The sequence below is a fragment of the Gadus chalcogrammus genome, unplaced genomic scaffold (assembly GCF_026213295.1).
Source record: "Gadus chalcogrammus isolate NIFS_2021 unplaced genomic scaffold, NIFS_Gcha_1.0 GACHA128, whole genome shotgun sequence".
NCBI classification, from domain to species: Eukaryota; Metazoa; Chordata; class Actinopteri; order Gadiformes; family Gadidae; genus Gadus; species Gadus chalcogrammus.
The window spans coordinates 19312-39290 of NW_026613563.1; the positions used below are offsets into that span (position 1 = coordinate 19312).

General features: G+C 43.0%; 1 protein-coding gene, 1 long non-coding RNA gene and 2 other non-coding genes across 7 annotated transcripts; 3 read left to right on the plus strand and 1 right to left on the minus strand.

Annotated features, from left to right (window-relative positions):
• The first annotated feature begins 1860 nt into the window (after positions 1–1860).
• Positions 1861–19777, plus strand: LOC130378968 (uncharacterized). 4 transcript variants are annotated; one of them, XR_008895028.1, is made up of 10 exons: positions 1869–2367; positions 4923–4949; positions 5446–5529; positions 5981–6037; positions 15654–15680; positions 16177–16260; positions 16712–16768; positions 17403–17447; positions 17742–17916; positions 18354–19777. XR_008895028.1 is itself a non-coding variant. In XM_056585555.1 (8 exons), exons 1-8 carry the CDS (start codon positions 2315–2317, stop codon positions 17407–17409), a joined length of 396 nt encoding a protein of 131 aa, XP_056441530.1. In that variant the 5' UTR covers positions 1861–2314; the 3' UTR covers positions 17410–17448. The 4 variants fall into 4 exon arrangements, 3 of the variants coding, with proteins under 3 accessions (XP_056441530.1, XP_056441531.1, XP_056441529.1); XM_056585555.1 differs by lacking the exons at positions 17742–17916; positions 18354–19777 and having other exon boundaries at positions 1861–2367; positions 17403–17448; XM_056585556.1 differs by lacking the exons at positions 17742–17916; positions 18354–19777 and having other exon boundaries at positions 2274–2827; positions 17403–17448.
• LOC130378969 (uncharacterized) lies at positions 7233–16860 on the minus strand. Its single transcript, XR_008895029.1, has 2 exons — positions 9895–16860; positions 7233–9627 (listed from the first exon to the last, which is right to left on the minus strand). It is a non-coding gene; the product is annotated as an uncharacterized LOC130378969 (long non-coding RNA).
• LOC130378973 (U2 spliceosomal RNA) lies at positions 11089–11279 on the plus strand. Its single transcript, XR_008895038.1, has one exon. It is a non-coding gene; the product is annotated as a U2 spliceosomal RNA (small nuclear RNA).
• Positions 12228–12392, plus strand: LOC130378972 (U1 spliceosomal RNA). The gene has a single exon (XR_008895037.1). It is a non-coding gene; the product is annotated as a U1 spliceosomal RNA (small nuclear RNA).
• Positions 19778–19979: the final 202 nt, after the last annotated feature.

Below are 19979 nucleotides of genomic sequence, written 5' to 3' on the forward strand. Positions count from 1 at the left end.
CCCAGCAGCTAAAAACGTAACCTCTACGTCTTCCCTTTATACACAACGACCGTGTTATGACACGGTCGAAATCTTTTCTCTTTCTACAAAATCGAAACAGCTTAATACAAACCTTAAAAAAAGGTCTAATTATCAACTAGCAAACGGTGAAGGGGATACAATTTACCTGAGTGAAACCACGTGCTGTAAGCTATTTTCTTTTTCAACTCGAGCTCATTGGCTGCAATGGCTGCAATAGAGTTCCGGTTGTTGACGTTGTTTTGGACCGATCTATGTTAAGGAAGGACGTAAAGAGCTCAAAAGGTATGGTCTTTTACTCACCTGTCTATGTTCAAGAGCTATACACATAGAGGTCATTGATGACTGACGACTGACGCATCATTAATGCATAAGAGCATTCATTGCCATCAGAGGGAATGTTCGCCAGCTAAGATGTGACCAAGGAACCAATTTTGTCGGTGCAAGAAGAGAGTTTGCAGGACTCGTGAAAGGAATGGACACAGAAGGTCAAGGATCTAGGGTGTGAATTTCTTATGAATCCCCCAGCAGCAAGTCATATGGGTGGCGCCTAGGAGAGGCAAATAAGAAGTGTAAGAAGTGTTCTGACAGTTATTCTCGACCAGTCGTCAAAAAGGCTTGATAGCGCCTCCCTAAGGACCTTCCTGTATGAGGTTATGGCCATCATTAACAGCAGACCTCTTACTACTGAACATTTGAATGACCCATCTGGACCCGAACCTTTAACCCCAAACCATATCCTTACCATGAAGCCAACTGTTATTCTACCCCCACCCGGTCAATTTATCAAAGAAGATCTTTATCTTCAGAAGAGGTGGCGTCGAGTCCAGTATTTGGCCAATGAGTTTTGGGTTCGTTGGAAGAAAGAATACCTATTGAGCTTGCAACCAAGACAAAAATGGCAAAAAAAGAGAAGAGACTCAAAGGTCAACGACATTGTCCTTCTACAAGATGATCTGGCACCACGCAATGAGTGGAAGTTAGCCCGTGTCACAGAAGTCTATCCAGGGTTAGACAGTAAAGTCAGAAAGCTAAGATTGTTGGTTAGCAACACCACATTGGACAAAAAGGGGAAACCCACAGTTAAAACTGTGTTTCTTGAGAGACCAATACATAAGGTTGTTACTACTGCTTGAGGCAGACTAGAGTGTTAATGTTTGCTTGACATTTCATGAGGAATGGTGGCACAAAAGCGGTTTAAATGGAAAACGCAGACTATTTCAGTTGTATATTAAAGTTTGACAAAAATATTTAATTATTAGAGAAATCCCCATAACTGGGTTGTGTGATGTGTAGGGATTGTACGGCAGCATCAAAGGGTTCTGTCTTATAATTATACGTTCATATTATAGACATAAGAAGCGTTTTTGTTTATATTAGATTCAAAATTGTATGTGTCGTTATTTCAGGTTTCAATTGTATTTAAATAGTTTGTGAATACCGTCAACGTTGTGTTGTGGGGTGGTGTGTGTGTGTGTTGTAATTTAGGCTGATTTTTGGTCATTTGGTGTTCCAGTTTGAGATGGCGGCATGAGAGAAGGTGAACCGCTTGTATACGCAGCGCCGAAAAAGAAATCGATTTCAAAGTCCCTGTAAATAGCATGCAGCCACAGGGTATGGTTTCTTGTTGTTTCCCTGTTTGTGTTTTGCTTGTTTGGCTTTTTGTGTGCCGTGTAATTTATGATTTTATGTAACTAATGCCTTGAGTTCTGTTGTACTGTAGTAGTCATCAGAGTTTTCACGGTGAGTTGGAGTAAAAAAAGCATACAAGAAAAACACTTCAGGAAACCATTGGTGTCTACCGAATGCTATTAGAGGGAGTTATCATTCATTCATTCATTTCTTTCATTCATTATGGATCAAATTATTGTTTCTGTACAAGTCCCGTCTCTGGCCACAGCAGCGCTCCCACTCATTATGGGTTCCTCCTGTATAAAAGTTAGTATGGACAAGACAATAATTGCTTACGGCCATACCACCCTGAGCACGCGCGATCTCGTCTGATCTCGGAGGCTAAGCAGGGTCAACTCGAGCTCATTGGCTGCAATAGAGTTCCGGGTGTTGACGTTGTTGGGGCGGGGAAAACGTGGGCACCACCATTTTGGCAGTATTCGGCAGACTGGCGCTCTTGTGGTGGAGCAGACATGGTCGATAACTGTTGTGCACCAGGTTGCACAAATAAACGAGGCAAAAATAAATGTACGTCGTTCTACCGCATTCCTAAAGATGCGGAGAGGCGAGCTAAGTGGATCAGCGCCATTAAAAGAGCCAGGAGCAAGCAAAAAAAGACTGAAAAATGGGACCCCCCGGCTGTTGGATTCCGCTTGTGCAGCGATCACTTCATATCAGGTAAGTTACAGAATACAAAGCTTGGCAGCTTAGCGTCATTATTTAATAGGCTATAATTGTGGTCAGGCGCGTATCAGACGCGGGGGATGAGTACGATGCATCCCCCTCACTTCTATTGGAAGGCCATTCCATCCCCTCCACTTTTGTTCGTCAAATCCTCACAAAAATCAGCTTTTCTAATAAAAAACAGTAAACGTTCGCCTGTTGTATGCAATTTAAAATGGTTGCTATGATTGCATCCCTCTGTATCAAATGATCACTCTGTAAATCCCAGCGCTACAATTGACGTTACGTAGACTAAACAGCTCGCGCAGCCTGCAGAAAGCGCTGGCAGCGGTGCTCCCGAGACCCGACTGCCTGAGAGCTCAGCGCGGTGACCGCGGTCATTCAAGCAGTTTCTCACAGATTGCTGTGCCTAACTGTTCGTGCTGCATACTGACTTGACGCCTTCAATGAAAAGGTAGAATTGAATCACTGTTTTAGATCAGCATCATTCACTGCCTGTAATGAAGGCAACATTTTCAGGCATATTAAGCGATTAAAGCGATTAAGCGATTAATTATTTGTCATTAATAGATGCAAGGTTCATGGCTCTCTATTCAAGAGCTAGTTACCTCCTAGCATAAGATCCCATTCATTCTTCCGACGGGAACTAAGCCTACTTTAGTTTTAAAACTGTTTTATTTTTTCGTGCAATATAGCCAATGATGCCGAAAACTAAAAGAAAAAGACAGGGGACTATAGACGGCTTTTTCAAGAGAAAACAAGTAAGTTGACTTCTCTCCCTCTGCAGACACTGACGTGCTTGCAAGTTGCAAGCTATAGGCTATCTGTTTCGAGTGCTACCGCGGTTGGGATGCACAGGTTTGACTAGGGCTACAGGTAGCCTTTACGGAGAGTAGAGATCCTCGTGCGATTCGTCATTTTCAAACCTTGAGAAAACGCACTTCAATCTACAAGGTGTATCACTGAAAATATACACAAAGTATGTGTCACAGCAATCAACTTAGGCCTACTGGTTTAATGAATGTGAATGAATGCTGTGATACACGAAAATCCGGAGAATTGTGCGATTCGCTTTCTCAGCACACTTGAACGTGAAATGTCCTCAACAGTGTGTGTCAAGGGTTCATCTTGTTTTCTTAGAACATTAGAAGCATGCAAGTGCGTTCCATTCGATCAGACACGTTTTATTTTCAGTTAGGCTACTGTATAATCAGTAATACCACACCATAAACACATAAGCCCAACATTATACATAGATCATAGATAGGTCTCAGCATGAAATGGAGAACATTTGAAGTTGAACTTGACCACTGGTTTGACAGCCTGCACTCTGTGTGTCACTACATAATAACATCACTACATACAAGTAACAAACGCTCTAGCCAAATGTCATTAGAGCTACAGTTATTGAACATTCATGCAACAGCCTCAAGTGGCTTTACAAATGTGTTTTGTCTCTGCTCATTATGACAAACTAATTGTTCTGCAATCATTTTCCTGTCCAACAGATCCAGCTTGTGCTTTTGAACATAACACACGGTTACACTGTTGAGACATGTTTGTGTCATTGTACTTCGCATCCATGTTTTCAGCCTTCAGAGGCTGCTGAAGCTCCTTTCAGCTTTATCACACAGTGTGTGTGTGTGTGTGTGTGTGTGTGTGTGTGTGTGTGTGTGTGTGTGTGTGTGTGTGTGTGTGTGTGTGTGTGTGTGTGTGTGTGTGTGTGTGTGTGTGTGTGTGTGTGTGTGTGCGTGTATCAAACAAACACACAATGAGTCATACACACACACACACACACACACACAGTGTATCTGCTCGCATTTCTTCCATTTTGTAGGCCTAGATGTATGTAAAAGTTCATATAATTGATCATCGCTATTTGGAATGATTATTTCTTCGCCTATTCCAGAACACCCCCACTTTTGGAAAGCTTGATACGCCCCTGATTGTGGTTTCGGATCAGTTTAATACTACAGTGTGCACAGTGATCTGGGAGCAGCTTTATGAGGCTGTGCTTCTGCATGGACATGTACAGCATCATAAATCCCCTGCATGTTAATGGGTTGATGTGCAATGAGATAGATGAACAGCAATGCTGAACAGTGCATGATACAGCCAGCACAGTTAAATGACACAAAGAAATAAATAACACTATTTATTTAGCTTCTATTTCTACTCAGGGAAGATTCAAAGTGAGCAATCAAACCCTGGTTGGATGTGTCATTTAGCCCTTTGAGTGTGGTGTATGTGATAATGCGTAGCATAGCTCAGGGCAGACATTGTAGGCATCAGCTCTAGCCAAAGGCCAGGTTCAATGAAGAGGACTGAAATATGTTCCCACCTGAATGGTGCTTTGGCTGTGCAGTTCACATGCACAGTTTGTCCACATGCACCTATTCATCCCCCAGCGATTGTAGCCGAGCTTCTTTTAGGTTTTAGATTTTAGATATGTTAAGTTTAAGTCTACCTTCCTTTTTTTACGTGAACTTGCCTCACTGTTTAAATAATGTCTGCCTCTGACTCATCAATTGTTTACTTATATTCCTCAGGGCCCGAAAGGACCAAGAGGTGAAAGGGTAAGCCACTATCAAACTCATTAATTATGACAAGATGCATGACAATGCCATGTTTGCTGGATAGAAACTTTCATGAAGTTTATCGGGTTGATATATGATGACGCCGATTGACCTTTCAACTTGAATAGGCCACACCCCTTTGTTTACATCAGGCACAGCCTAAAGCCCTCCGCCGTGATAATATAACAAATAATAATGGACCAATCTCTGCTGCACGACGGCTGAAAATAACCTGAACTACAAATATTTGTTGTATATTATTTTTTTCTGACTTTGGCTCACATATCCAGAACAAATTCATATTTATCTTTTCTAAACTTTATTAACAATAATAAAACAATTTAGTAAAAGGACATGACGCTTTTATTCAAGTTGAGACCAAACCGAGCTCCACAGCCGAACAGAGCTGGGACTCTGGCAGCGTCCCAGCAGACACGGTGGCTGTGTGTCAATCAGTGGTAATCAACGGAGACTAACCCAAGGCCTTCCTCCACAGGGACCCCAGGGCCCTGACGGGAGGGACGGCAGACCTGGCAACCCCGGCCCTGCTGGGCCCCCAGGACCCCCTGGCCTCGGCAGAGTAAGTATCCTATAGGGGCCGACTTGGTCAACTGCTGGGTGGGGGGACTGAAGGTGGATGTTGGTTCTAAAATGTGACTGTGTGGGGGACTGAAGGTGGATGTTGGTTCTAAAGTGCTGCTGGGTGGGGGAACTGAAGATGGATGTTGGTTCTAAAGTGTTCCTAGGTGGGGGAACTGAATGTTGATGAAGGCCTCTCAGTAAATAAGGTTAACCGGCTGGTATATCCTATTGTAACCGTAAGGTATAGAAGCTACAGGAAGATGCTGATTTGCTGTTCATCTGTTTGATAAACGATCAAGCCCTTAAACTCACCTGACCCAAATTCTGGCACAATTATAGCAATGGAACAGACAATAACCTATGATTTAGAAAATAAGTATATTGTATTGTATGAATTTTTATATGTATATTTTGTCTCTTATTCTGGTTTTTATTTTTCACTCCAACAGAACTTTGCTGCTCAGTATGATCACAACAAAGGCGCTGATATTGGTCCCGGCCCCATGGTGAACACACACACACACACACACACACACACACACACACACACACACACACACACACACACACACACACACACACACACACACACACACACACACACACACACACACACACACACACACACACACACACACACACACACACACACACACACACACACACACACACACACACACACACACACACACATGCACAAACTCTGAGACACACACACCTGCAGTTTTGTGGTAACTCTCCAACAATAACACTATGTATTCACACATACACATCACCACACAGAACTACCACTAAGAACCCATCGAAGTCTGAAGACCTTTCCATGTCAGAGCACACCTGTCAAATAGGTTTCCGCTACAGTGTTCACTGTCATTCCCAATCCATGGATTATTCCCATGGAGTTCTGGGATTTATGCCACTTTATGGCATGCATTCTCACCTTAGCTTTCAGTCCAGTCAATGGACTCATCGTCAAAGAAATACTTCCACACATTTCTGGACTACTGTAAGTGTGGTTTTATAACACAAAACCCTTTCTGTTGTATAGCATTCTGTCCTCAGCGGCATATCTTACTCACAGCCCACAACATGCACAGCCACTGGTGTTGGACATTGCTGTTGTTTGACCTTTGATTTCTTTCCTCTATCTCCAGGGAATGATGGGAATGAAAGGCCAACCTGGACTTCCCGGCCCCCCTGTAAGTACCCCCTCACCACACACACACACACACACACACACACACACACACACACACACACACACACACACACACACACACACACACACACACACACACACACACACACACACACACACACACACACACACACACACACACACACACACACACACACACACACACACATAGCTAGTTGATTTATAGCATGCAATTCGTGGGGCTGACAATGTCCTGTTTTTTATGCTGCTAAGCTAGCAAGTGCTAACGTAGTAGTAAACAAACCCAAGTTCGACGCTGAAATGTTTCTATTTATTTTGTAGGGAGAAGGAGTGATAATCCCTTGAGTCCGGACTTTGTTCCATCTCTTTTCAACTACGTTCCATCTCCAGAGAAGAGGAAAAGAAAAATGAGACTGGAGGTTTTCAACAGACGACAGGGAGCAAAGCTACAGAAGATGGAGCAGACAAAGCTATCTGCGAAAGCCATCCCTCCCAGGTGAATATTTAAGTTCCTTAACCTGGTCAACCCCACTTCCATGGACTTGGGAAAATTATAAACCAATTTTTTTTTGTACAATTCATTGTAGGTTTAATAACACCCAATGAGCTAAAAAACATAACATCTGTGACTGGGCTGAAATCATCACACACCTATACCGACTTGCATTTGGCAGCCACTGACTATGCATGTGATTGTCACTGTCATTGTCAATATCCCTGTCATTGTCTTTCTATTCATTTATTTTATTACATTGTTTATTTATCATATACCGACTATAAAGCACTTTTGGATGTAAATGTGCTATACAAATACAATTTACTTACTTTCTTACTAACGAAAGCTAGTATACTGCAGAAAACAGAGAGTGACTGACAAAAGAATGACAAACTGTCATCAGTAGTGACAGTTTATACTACTTTTGTTTTCACCAGAGCATCAACAGATTGTCCCCAAGACTGCAACAAGGATCCTACTGCAGAGCAAAGTCCCACCACAGAGCCTTTGAAGGAATCTACCCATGAAGAACCTGGAAACGATGTCCAGCCTGTTCTCCATGAGGAGGATCCAGCAACCCCACCATGCACCACTGAAACCTGTGGTAAACGCGTCCAATCTCTTGAGCAAGAATGCCAAGCTCTGAGGACTGAAAATATGTTGTTGAAGGAAAAAATGAATAGGACTACACTGAATGAGATGAGCTTGCATAACGATGATAAAAGGGTTCATACTCTCACTGGTTTATCAGCATTCTCCATTCTCATGACAATTTTTCATATTGTGGCTCCTTTTCTCCAACTTAAATCTAGTTTAACATGTTTTCAGCAGTACATGTTAACTTTAATTAAGCTTAGAATGAACTTGTCCTTTGAGTTTTTGGCTTTTTATTTTGACATTGACTCAACCACTGTTTCAAAGCTCTTCAAACACTGCATTAGTGTGATGCATTGTAGACTGGTGCCAAGTCTGGTGTTGTGGCCTGACAGAGAATACTTAAGAAAATCTCTTCCATATGCATTTCGAAACCGTAGCTTTGAAAAGACAGTTTGCATTATAGATTGTTTTGAAATATTTCTAGAGAAACCCAGTAGATTGCTAGCCAGTGCTCAGTGTTACTCATCATACAAATCACACCACACAATGAAATATTTAATTGCAATTTGCCCTCGAGGTTCCATTTGTTTCATTTCCGCTGGATGGGGAGGTCGCACAAGTGATACGTTTATCACAGAACAAAGTCACTTTTTATCTCATTTGCTCCCAGGGGACGTAGTTTTAGCGGACAGAGGTTGTCTGGTTAAAGAGTCCATTGAGAGATGCCAAGCTGAATTAAAAATTCCAGCATTTACTCGTGGATAGAAGCAGTTAGATCCTGCTGACTTGGAGAACACCAGACGTCTAGCCTCTCTTAGGATACATATTGAAAGAGTGATAGGAGTTCTCCGTCAAAAGTACACAGTCTTGCAAAGCACTGTCCCCATATGTTTCACGGACATAGACAGGGAAAATGATGTGGCCTACCTTGACAAGATGGTGAGCGTGTGTTGTGCACTTACAAATGTGTCTGAATCTGTGGTGTCCTTCCAGTGATGGGGATTTACAGTAAATTGAACTGATGTGACTGGCTACAGATGTGCTCAACCAGCAAATAAACCTTTGTGACTCACACTTCTTGCTTGCTTGTCGTGACATTATTTTTAATCACTCGCTATTCTGATGCGATCACATCGTTTCTCTTTGCAGATCAAGCTGCACATCCACCCATTCTAACTTGAGTTCCACCCAAACAGATATTTGTTCTGGTGTGTTTTATATGAATGACCCACCCATGTTTCATATCCCTGATTGCTACAGATATCTAATACAAATTATGGGGAAGAGAACAATATTGGTTTAACAACTGTTTATTCATAAATAACAGTACAGTATCAGCTACTACAAACAACTCATTTCACAGTCTCCTCACTAAGGTTTTCTTCTTTGGGCATTGATCACTTTTCGGCAGATGGGACATACCCACTGTTTTGGGACCCTTTTCATGCGAAGGCAGGTCTGGTGAAACTTTTTAACTGAACAAAAACCTGACGCACAGACCACCATGTTCCCTGCTTCTGGCTCAGGGCAGTAGCACCACTGTTGTTGACTATGATCAGCAAATGCTGCTGCTGCTGGTGCTGGTTTCTGTGCAGAAAAACACTTTACTGCCTAATTAACAGAAAGGTCCTTTGCAGAAAATGGGCACTTAATTTCTATGACACCTGAACCACAGCAGCTACAGGAAACGTATCCATCAGGTGAGGCCCCAATGCAGGGGTGAAATCCTGAATCCAGCTGTTCCTACCATGACATTCGTGTGTGAGAGGCGATGACGCATTTCATAGTATTTCCTTGCCAAGTCCTCGTGTTGACATCCCCAACTGAAGAAAACAACAATAACATTAGTTTTGGACAATAGTAATGCCACCCCACATTGGTACCGCCCTGCTCTTTCAAAAGGATACTACCTACTTGGTTTAACACTCCTGCTTTTTAAGAATAGTACTTCCTGGATTTACCCTCCCTGTTATTGTACCTACTTCACATTCATTTGATTGTACACCATCTGGAAATGACCATTTTACACACAGGAGCAGTTACACACTGCATGCCCTGTTTTACCCTAATCCTTCTATGCTCATGAATACCTGGTAGCCTCACTGGTGAAACTATGGGACTTTTGGGTAGCATATTTGTCTTATTAGAGACACTGCAGGCTTTCTGACGTCTGTCTTTGTGGCTGCTCTGAAGGTAGTTATATCTATCCGGATACTGCAGATCTGGGACGTCTTCTTCAGCGGAGATGCTTTTGAAAAGCACCCCGGGGCCATTGTATGGGTCGGTAATATTTAACCTATTTAATTTTTGCCTATAGAGCTCGATGTCATGCGAATTAAAGTGAGATGAGTACTCCGATGGCTTGAAAGCTTCGGCGCCGGGTCATTTTAAGGAAGCTCTTTAAGGGCGGCGCTTGATTTTACTGACAAAATGGCGTTCCGAACACCGGTGGTCACGTGGGTTCAGGAACTCGATATCATGCAAGCACTTTGTTTTCTTTTTATTTTGTTCTACACCACAATTGCATGCTTTAAACATGACACGGGGCCAACAGTAAAGGCGTTTTTTCAGCCAACTCCCTGTTAGCCAGTTTACCTTGTCATACATGGAGCAATTTAAAATGCTCCTTACCGTAGCACCAACGAGCTGTGTGGTTTTCACAGTAGGTTTTGGTCTGCCCTCTGCTTTCACTCGTAGTCAGTTCACGATAGCTGTCCAATGAAGGCGGTGACTGGCCAGAGTGTTGTGTCAAGTGACTGAAGTGCAAAATTCTACCCTATCGGTCACTGGTTCACGGGTGGGACTTATCTGCCATAAGGATCAATTGAAACGGAAAATAAACACGAGCCGCCTGGGGTTCACTCGATTTACATTGAAGTCAATGGGAATAGTGGCGCTGTTGTGACTCACATAATTGATTTCAGGAAAACAGCTCGTCTTCGTGAGTATTTCTGTTTCAAAGCACTGAAAATGGGATTGTTGTAAGATTTTTGGTTTATTTATTTTTTAACATTTTTTTGGTGAAGCACTGCTTCACCTGTAGTCTTATAGAAGCCTCCACTGCTCCACACTCTATTTGTGAAACATGCAGACGGCCTAGTGAGACTGCCAGCAGGCAGCAGCAAAGAGATGTAGCGACCTCGGTTTATTTCTTCAGCTTTCACATACACACAAACACGCACACAGGGTGCTTGGTCTTTTTTTTGTTTTGTCGTTGTCTGTTAAACCGCCAAGTGGAGCGACGTGTCTGGGAAGCTGGCCTCTTGGTCTGAGCCTGTGGAGGCATCGCTTCTCGGCCTTTTGGCTAAGATCAAGTGTAGTATCTGTTCTTATCAGTTTAATATCTGATACGTCCCCTACCCGGGGACCATATATTAAATTGATTTTTGGAACTGGGAGATGGAAAAGGGGCTTGCTCCGTCCACTCCACGCATCGACCTGGTATTGCAGTACCTCCAGGACCGGTGCACCCCTCTCTCACTGTGAAAAACAAAACTAAACTCCTCCTGAGTCCAGAGAGTAGTGGTGCCGAGATGATGCCTCATGAAACGTCAAAGCCTCGCAGCCAGATGAACCATCAAAGTGGTTCGACCTCGAAGCTTCAAATTAGTACGCTAGGGACACCTAGTGGTGAATTAAATTATGATGAAAGAAAGAGTTTCCTGTGATGATGTGATGTTTGCTTCGTAGCCTACAACATCACAACGTTTAAGAATTAAAGTCATTTCAGTGATACGTGTGAGTTTGCCGTTCATAAATATCTCCCGAGCTCATGGTAGAGAACAAATCATTTGACCTAGATTTTAAGTCATCCCGGGCAAAATAGATTGTCTCAGTAGCCTACTAATAATTGTAATAATAGAACTGCATGATGACTGAGAATGAGTGTGATTAATTACATAGCCATAAAAGTGATCTTGGAACTGGGTAGGGTCTTCTTTTTGTAAAAATGTGCCAATTGTGAACCCATATCGCGCAACAGCCCGAGATGAAGCCTCGAACGTCACGCGCCACGTCATTTCGCCTATGTGATACGGAGCTTCGCTGGGGGAGGAGCCGAGGTACTCGACACACGCCCCGATGCCTCGACGCAAACCATAACATCACTACCTGAGAGTACACCCGTCCGCCTGTAGACAATAAAGTGTCATTTACAATTCATAAACGCACTGTTTACAATTATTCCAACGATATTCTGTTGTTTAAGAAAGAAAAAAGGATTCTTTCTGTGGCGGGTCGATAACTCGGATCTCCAGGTTTCCTTTCGTTATGCTTCCATCACGCTGATTTCAGATTCGCCTGTCATCGTGTGACCGGTGGTCTACAGTGTTTATTAAAGTCTAGACATCTCCGAATGCTTTGCAACCGTTCTCCACGGGAACAAGCGTGGGCATCGTTCAGCCCACCTGAACGTGTACAACTCATACTTACCTGGCAAGGGAGATACCACGATCAAGAAGGTGGTTCACCCATAGCGAGGCTCAGCCATTGCACTGAGGCTGTTGCTGACCCGTGCGAATTCCCCAAATGTGGGAATCTCGATTGCATAATTTCTGGTAGTGGGGGACTGCGTTCGCGCTCTCCCCTGATCATGTTGTTCTAAAGAAATAATAGCTATGAATGGCTTCATCGCGCTGACTAATGCCGTCCATCCCACGTTTTGCAACGCTACGTTTATTCAAAAGATCACGCAAACGATCACGCCCAAGCAGTGTAATGCATTACATTCAGATGTGGAACTCTGAGTCTGGAATAACGTAGTCATTCATTCATTCATTCATTTCTTTCATTCATTATGGATCAAATTATTGTTTCTGTACAAGTCCCGTCTCTGGCCACAGCAGCGCTCCCACTCATTATGGGTTCCTCCTGTATAAAAGTTAGTATGGACAAGACAATAATTGCTTACGGCCATACCACCCTGAGCACGCGCGATCTCGTCTGATCTCGGAGGCTAAGCAGGGTCAACTCGAGCTCATTGGCTGCAATAGAGTTCCGGGTGTTGACGTTGTTGGGGCGGGGAAAACGTGGGCACCACCATTTTGGCAGTATTCGGCAGACTGGCGCTCTTGTGGTGGAGCAGACATGGTCGATAACTGTTGTGCACCAGGTTGCACAAATAAACGAGGCAAAAATAAATGTACGTCGTTCTACCGCATTCCTAAAGATGCGGAGAGGCGAGCTAAGTGGATCAGCGCCATTAAAAGAGCCAGGAGCAAGCAAAAAAAGACTGAAAAATGGGACCCCCCGGCTGTTGGATTCCGCTTGTGCAGCGATCACTTCATATCAGGTAAGTTACAGAATACAAAGCTTGGCAGCTTAGCGTCATTATTTAATAGGCTATAATTGTGGTCAGGCGCGTATCAGACGCGGGGGATGAGTACGATGCATCCCCCTCACTTCTATTGGAAGGCCATTCCATCCCCTCCACTTTTGTTCGTCAAATCCTCACAAAAATCAGCTTTTCTAATAAAAAACAGTAAACGTTCGCCTGTTGTATGCAATTTAAAATGGTTGCTATGATTGCATCCCTCTGTATCAAATGATCACTCTGTAAATCCCAGCGCTACAATTGACGTTACGTAGACTAAACAGCTCGCGCAGCCTGCAGAAAGCGCTGGCAGCGGTGCTCCCGAGACCCGACTGCCTGAGAACTCAGCGCGGTGACCGCGGTCATTCAAGCAGTTTCTCACAGATTGCTGTGCCTAACTGTTCGTGCTGCATACTGACTTGACGCCTTCAATGAAAAGGTAGAATTGAATCACTGTTTTAGATCAGCATCATTCACTGCCTGTAATGAAGGCAACATTTTCAGGCATATTAAGCGATTAAAGCGATTAAGCGATTAATTATTTGTCATTAATAGATGCAAGGTTCATGGCTCTCTATTCAAGAGCTAGTTACCTCCTAGCATAAGATCCCATTCATTCTTCCGACGGGAACTAAGCCTACTTTAGTTTTAAAACTGTTTTATTTTTTCGTGCAATATAGCCAATGATGCCGAAAACTAAAAGAAAAAGACAGGGGACTATAGACGGCTTTTTCAAGAGAAAACAAGTAAGTTGACTTCTCTCCCTCTGCAGACACTGACGTGCTTGCAAGTTGCAAGCTATAGGCTATCTGTTTCGAGTGCTACCGCGGTTGGGATGCACAGGTTTGACTAGGGCTACAGGTAGCCTTTACGGAGAGTAGAGATCCTCGTGCGATTCGTCATTTTCAAACCTTGAGAAAACGCACTTCAATCTACAAGGTGTATCACTGAAAATATACACAAAGTATGTGTCACAGCAATCAACTTAGGCCTACTGGTTTAATGAATGTGAATGAATGCTGTGATACACGAAAATCCGGAGAATTGTGCGATTCGCTTTCTCAGCACACTTGAACGTGAAATGTCCTCAACAGTGTGTGTCAAGGGTTCATCTTGTTTTCTTAGAACATTAGAAGCATGCAAGTGCGTTCCATTCGATCAGACACGTTTTATTTTCAGTTAGGCTACTGTATAATCAGTAATACCACACCATAAACACATAAGCCCAACATTATACATAGATCATAGATAGGTCTCAGCATGAAATGGAGAACATTTGAAGTTGAACTTGACCACTGGTTTGACAGCCTGCACTCTGTGTGTCACTACATAATAACATCACTACATACAAGTAACAAACGCTCTAGCCAAATGTCATTAGAGCTACAGTTATTGAACATTCATGCAACAGCCTCAAGTGGCTTTACAAATGTGTTTTGTCTCTGCTCATTATGACAAACTAATTGTTCTGCAATCATTTTCCTGTCCAACAGATCCAGCTTGTGCTTTTGAACATAACACACGGTTACACTGTTGAGACATGTTTGTGTCATTGTACTTCGCATCCATGTTTTCAGCCTTCAGAGGCTGCTGAAGCTCCTTTCAGCTTTATCACACAGTGTGTGTGTGTGTGTGTGTGTGTGTGTGTGTGTGTGTGTGTGTGTGTGTGTGTGTGTGTGTGTGTGTGTGTGTGTGTGTGTGTGTGTGTGTGTGTGTGTGTGTGTGTGTGTGTGTGCGTGTATCAAACAAACACACAATGAGTCATACACACACACACACACACACACACACACAGTGTATCTGCTCGCATTTCTTCCATTTTGTAGGCCTAGATGTATGTAAAAGTTCATATAATTGATCATCGCTATTTGGAATGATTATTTCTTCGCCTATTCCAGAACACCCCCACTTTTGGAAAGCTTGATACGCCCCTGATTGTGGTTTCGGATCAGTTTAATACTACAGTGTGCACAGTGATCTGGGAGCAGCTTTATGAGGCTGTGCTTCTGCATGGACATGTACAGCATCATAAATCCCCTGCATGTTAATGGGTTGATGTGCAATGAGATAGATGAACAGCAATGCTGAACAGTGCATGATACAGCCAGCACAGTTAAATGACACAAAGAAATAAATAACACTATTTATTTAGCTTCTATTTCTACTCAGGGAAGATTCAAAGTGAGCAATCAAACCCTGGTTGGATGTGTCATTTAGCCCTTTGAGTGTGGTGTATGTGATAATGCGTAGCATAGCTCAGGGCAGACATTGTAGGCATCAGCTCTAGCCAAAGGCCAGGTTCAATGAAGAGGACTGAAATATGTTCCCACCTGAATGGTGCTTTGGCTGTGCAGTTCACATGCACAGTTTGTCCACATGCACCTATTCATCCCCCAGCGATTGTAGCCGAGCTTCTTTTAGGTTTTAGATTTTAGATATGTTAAGTTTAAGTCTACCTTCCTTTTTTTACGTGAACTTGCCTCACTGTTTAAATAATGTCTGCCTCTGACTCATCAATTGTTTACTTATATTCCTCAGGGCCCGAAAGGACCAAGAGGTGAAAGGGTAAGCCACTATCAAACTCATTAATTATGACAAGATGCATGACAATGCCATGTTTGCTGGATAGAAACTTTCATGAAGTTTATCGGGTTGATATATGATGACGCCGATTGACCTTTCAACTTGAATAGGCCACACCCCTTTGTTTACATCAGGCACAGCCTAAAGCCCTCCGCCGTGATAATATAACAAATAATAATGGACCAATCTCTGCTGCACGACGGCTGAAAATAACCTGAACTACAAATATTTGTTGTATATTATTTTTTTCTGACTTTGGCTCACATATCCAGAACAAATTCATATTTATCTTTTCTAAACTTTATTAACAATAATAAAACAATTTAGTAAAAGGACATGACGCTTTTATTCAAGTTGAGACCAAACCGAGCTCCACAGCCGAACAGAGCTGGGACTCTGGCAGCGTCCCAGCAGACACGGTGGCTGTGTGTCAATCAGTGGTAATCAACGGAGACTAACCCAAGGCCTTCCTCCACAGGGACCCCAGGGCCCTGACGGGAGGGACGGCAGACCTGGCAACCCCGGCCCTGCTGGGCCCCCAGGACCCCCTGGCCTCGGCAGAGTAAGTATCCTATAGGGGCCGACTTGGTCAACTGCTGGGTGGGGGGACTGAAGGTGGATGTTGGTTCTAAAATGTGACTGTGTGGGGGACTGAAGGTGGATGTTGGTTCTAAAGTGCTGCTGGGTGGGGGAACTGAAGATGGATGTTGGTTCTAAAGTGTTCCTAGGTGGGGGAACTGAATGTTGATGAAGGCCTCTCAGTAAATAAGGTTAACCGGCTGGTATATCCTATTGTAACCGTAAGGTATAGAAGCTACAGGAAGATGCTGATTTGCTGTTCATCTGTTTGATAAACGATCAAGCCCTTAAACTCACCTGACCCAAATTCTGGCACAATTATAGCAATGGAACAGACAATAACCTATGATTTAGAAAATAAGTATATTGTATTGTATGAATTTTTATATGTATATTTTGTCTCTTATTCTGGTTTTTATTTTTCACTCCAACAGAACTTTGCTGCTCAGTATGATCACAACAAAGGCGCTGATATTGGTCCCGGCCCCATGGTGAACACACACACACACACACACACACACACACACACACACACACACACACACACACACACACACACACACACACACACACACACACACACACACACACACACACACACACACACACACACACACACACACACACACACACACACACACACACACACACACACACACACACATGCACAAACTCTGAGACACACACACCTGCAGTTTTGTGGTAACTCTCCAACAATAACACTATGTATTCACACATACACATCACCACACAGAACTACCACTAAGAACCCATCGAAGTCTGAAGACCTTTCCATGTCAGAGCACACCTGTCAAATAGGTTTCCGCTACAGTGTTCACTGTCATTCCCAATCCATGGATTATTCCCATGGAGTTCTGGGATTTATGCCACTTTATGGCATGCATTCTCACCTTAGCTTTCAGTCCAGTCAATGGACTCATCGTCAAAGAAATACTTCCACACATTTCTGGACTACTGTAAGTGTGGTTTTATAACACAAAACCCTTTCTGTTGTATAGCATTCTGTCCTCAGCGGCATATCTTACTCACAGCCCACAACATGCACAGCCACTGGTGTTGGACATTGCTGTTGTTTGACCTTTGATTTCTTTCCTCTATCTCCAGGGAATGATGGGAATGAAAGGCCAACCTGGACTTCCCGGCCCCCCTGTAAGTACCCCCTCACCACACACACACACACACACACACACACACACACACACACACACACACACACACACACACACACACACACACACACACACACACACACACACACACACACACACACACACACACACACACACACACACACACACACACACACACATAGCTAGTTGATTTATAGCATGCAATTCGTGGGGCTGACAATGTCCTGTTTTTTATGCTGCTAAGCTAGCAAGTGCTAACGTAGTAGTAAACAAACCCAAGTTCGACGCTGAAATGTTTCTATTTATTTTGTAGGGAGAAGGAGTGATAATCCCTTGAGTCCGGACTTTGTTCCATCTCTTTTCAACTACGTTCCATCTCCAGAGAAGAGGAAAAGAAAAATGAGACTGGAGGTTTTCAACAGACGACAGGGAGCAAAGCTACAGAAGATGGAGCAGACAAAGCTATCTGCGAAAGCCATCCCTCCCAGGTGAATATTTAAGTTCCTTAACCTGGTCAACCCCACTTCCATGGACTTGGGAAAATTATAAACCAATTTTTTTTTGTACAATTCATTGTAGGTTTAATAACACCCAATGAGCTAAAAAACATAACATCTGTGACTGGGCTGAAATCATCACACACCTATACCGACTTGCATTTGGCAGCCACTGACTATGCATGTGATTGTCACTGTCATTGTCAATATCCCTGTCATTGTCTTTCTATTCATTTATTTTATTACATTGTTTATTTATCATATACCGACTATAAAGCACTTTTGGATGTAAATGTGCTATACAAATACAATTTACTTACTTTCTTACTAACGAAAGCTAGTATACTGCAGAAAACAGAGAGTGACTGACAAAAGAATGACAAACTGTCATCAGTAGTGACAGTTTATACTACTTTTGTTTTCACCAGAGCATCAACAGATTGTCCCCAAGACTGCAACAAGGATCCTACTGCAGAGCAAAGTCCCACCACAGAGCCTTTGAAGGAATCTACCCATGAAGAACCTGGAAACGATGTCCAGCCTGTTCTCCATGAGGAGGATCCAGCAACCCCACCATGCACCACTGAAACCTGTGGTAAACGCGTCCAATCTCTTGAGCAAGAATGCCAAGCTCTGAGGACTGAAAATATGTTGTTGAAGGAAAAAATGAATAGGACTACACTGAATGAGATGAGCTTGCATAACGATGATAAAAGGGTTCATACTCTCACTGGTTTATCAGCATTCTCCATTCTCATGACAATTTTTCATATTGTGGCTCCTTTTCTCCAACTTAAATCTAGTTTAACATGTTTTCAGCAGTACATGTTAACTTTAATTAAGCTTAGAATGAACTTGTCCTTTGAGTTTTTGGCTTTTTATTTTGACATTGACTCAACCACTGTTTCAAAGCTCTTCAAACACTGCATTAGTGTGATGCATTGTAGACTGGTGCCAAGTCTGGTGTTGTGGCCTGACAGAGAATACTTAAGAAAATCTCTTCCATATGCATTTCGAAACCGTAGCTTTGAAAAGACAGTTTGCATTATAGATTGTTTTGAAATATTTCTAGAGAAACCCAGTAGATTGCTAGCCAGTGCTCAGTGTTACTCATCATACAAATCACACCACACAATGAAATATTTAATTGCAATTTGCCCTCGAGGTTCCATTTGTTTCATTTCCGCTGGATGGGGAGGTCGCACAAGTGATACGTTTATCACAGAACAAAGTCACTTTTTATCTCATTTGCTCCCAGGGGACGTAGTTTTAGCGGACAGAGGTTGTCTGGTTAAAGAGTCCATTGAGAGATGCCAAGCTGAATTAAAAATTCCAGCATTTACTCGTGGATAGAAGCAGTTAGATCCTGCTGACTTGGAGAACACCAGACGTCTAGCCTCTCTTAGGATACATATTGAAAGAGTGATAGGAGTTCTCCGTCAAAAGTACACAGTCTTGCAAAGCACTGTCCCCATATGTTTCACGGACATAGACAGGGAAAATGATGTGGCCTACCTTGACAAGATGGTGAGCGTGTGTTGTGCACTTACAAATGTGTCTGAATCTGTGGTGTCCTTCCAGTGATGGGGATTTACAGTAAATTGAACTGATGTGACTGGCTACAGATGTGCTCAACCAGCAAATAAACCTTTGTGACTCACACTTCTTGCTTGCTTGTCGTGACATTATTTTTAATCACTCGCTATTCTGATGCGATCACATCGTTTCTCTTTGCAGATCAAGCTGCACATCCACCCATTCTAACTTGAGTTCCACCCAAACAGATATTTGTTCTGGTGTGTTTTATATGAATGACCCACCCATGTTTCATATCCCTGATTGCTACAGATATTTAATACAAATTATGGGGAAGAGAACAATATTGGTTTAACAACTGTTTATTCATAAATAACAGTACAGTATCAGCTACTACAAACAACTCATTTCACAGTCTCCTCACTAAGGTTTTCTTCTTTGGGCATTGATCACTTTTCGGCGGATGGGACATACCCACTGTTTTGGGACCCTTTTCATGCGAAGGCAGGTCTGGTGAA

What these genes read in the sequence shown, in the direction of transcription:
- LOC130378968 (XM_056585554.1), top strand. Translation starts at nt 17,828, where the DNA reads ATGAGACTGGAGGTTTTCAACAGACGACAGGGAGCAAAGCTACAGAAG. An exon ending in GCGAAAGCCATCCCTCCCAG is followed by an intron (nt 17,917 to 18,353) that starts GTGAATATTTAA and finishes TGTTTTCACCAG; the next exon opens with AGCATCAACAGATTGTCCCC.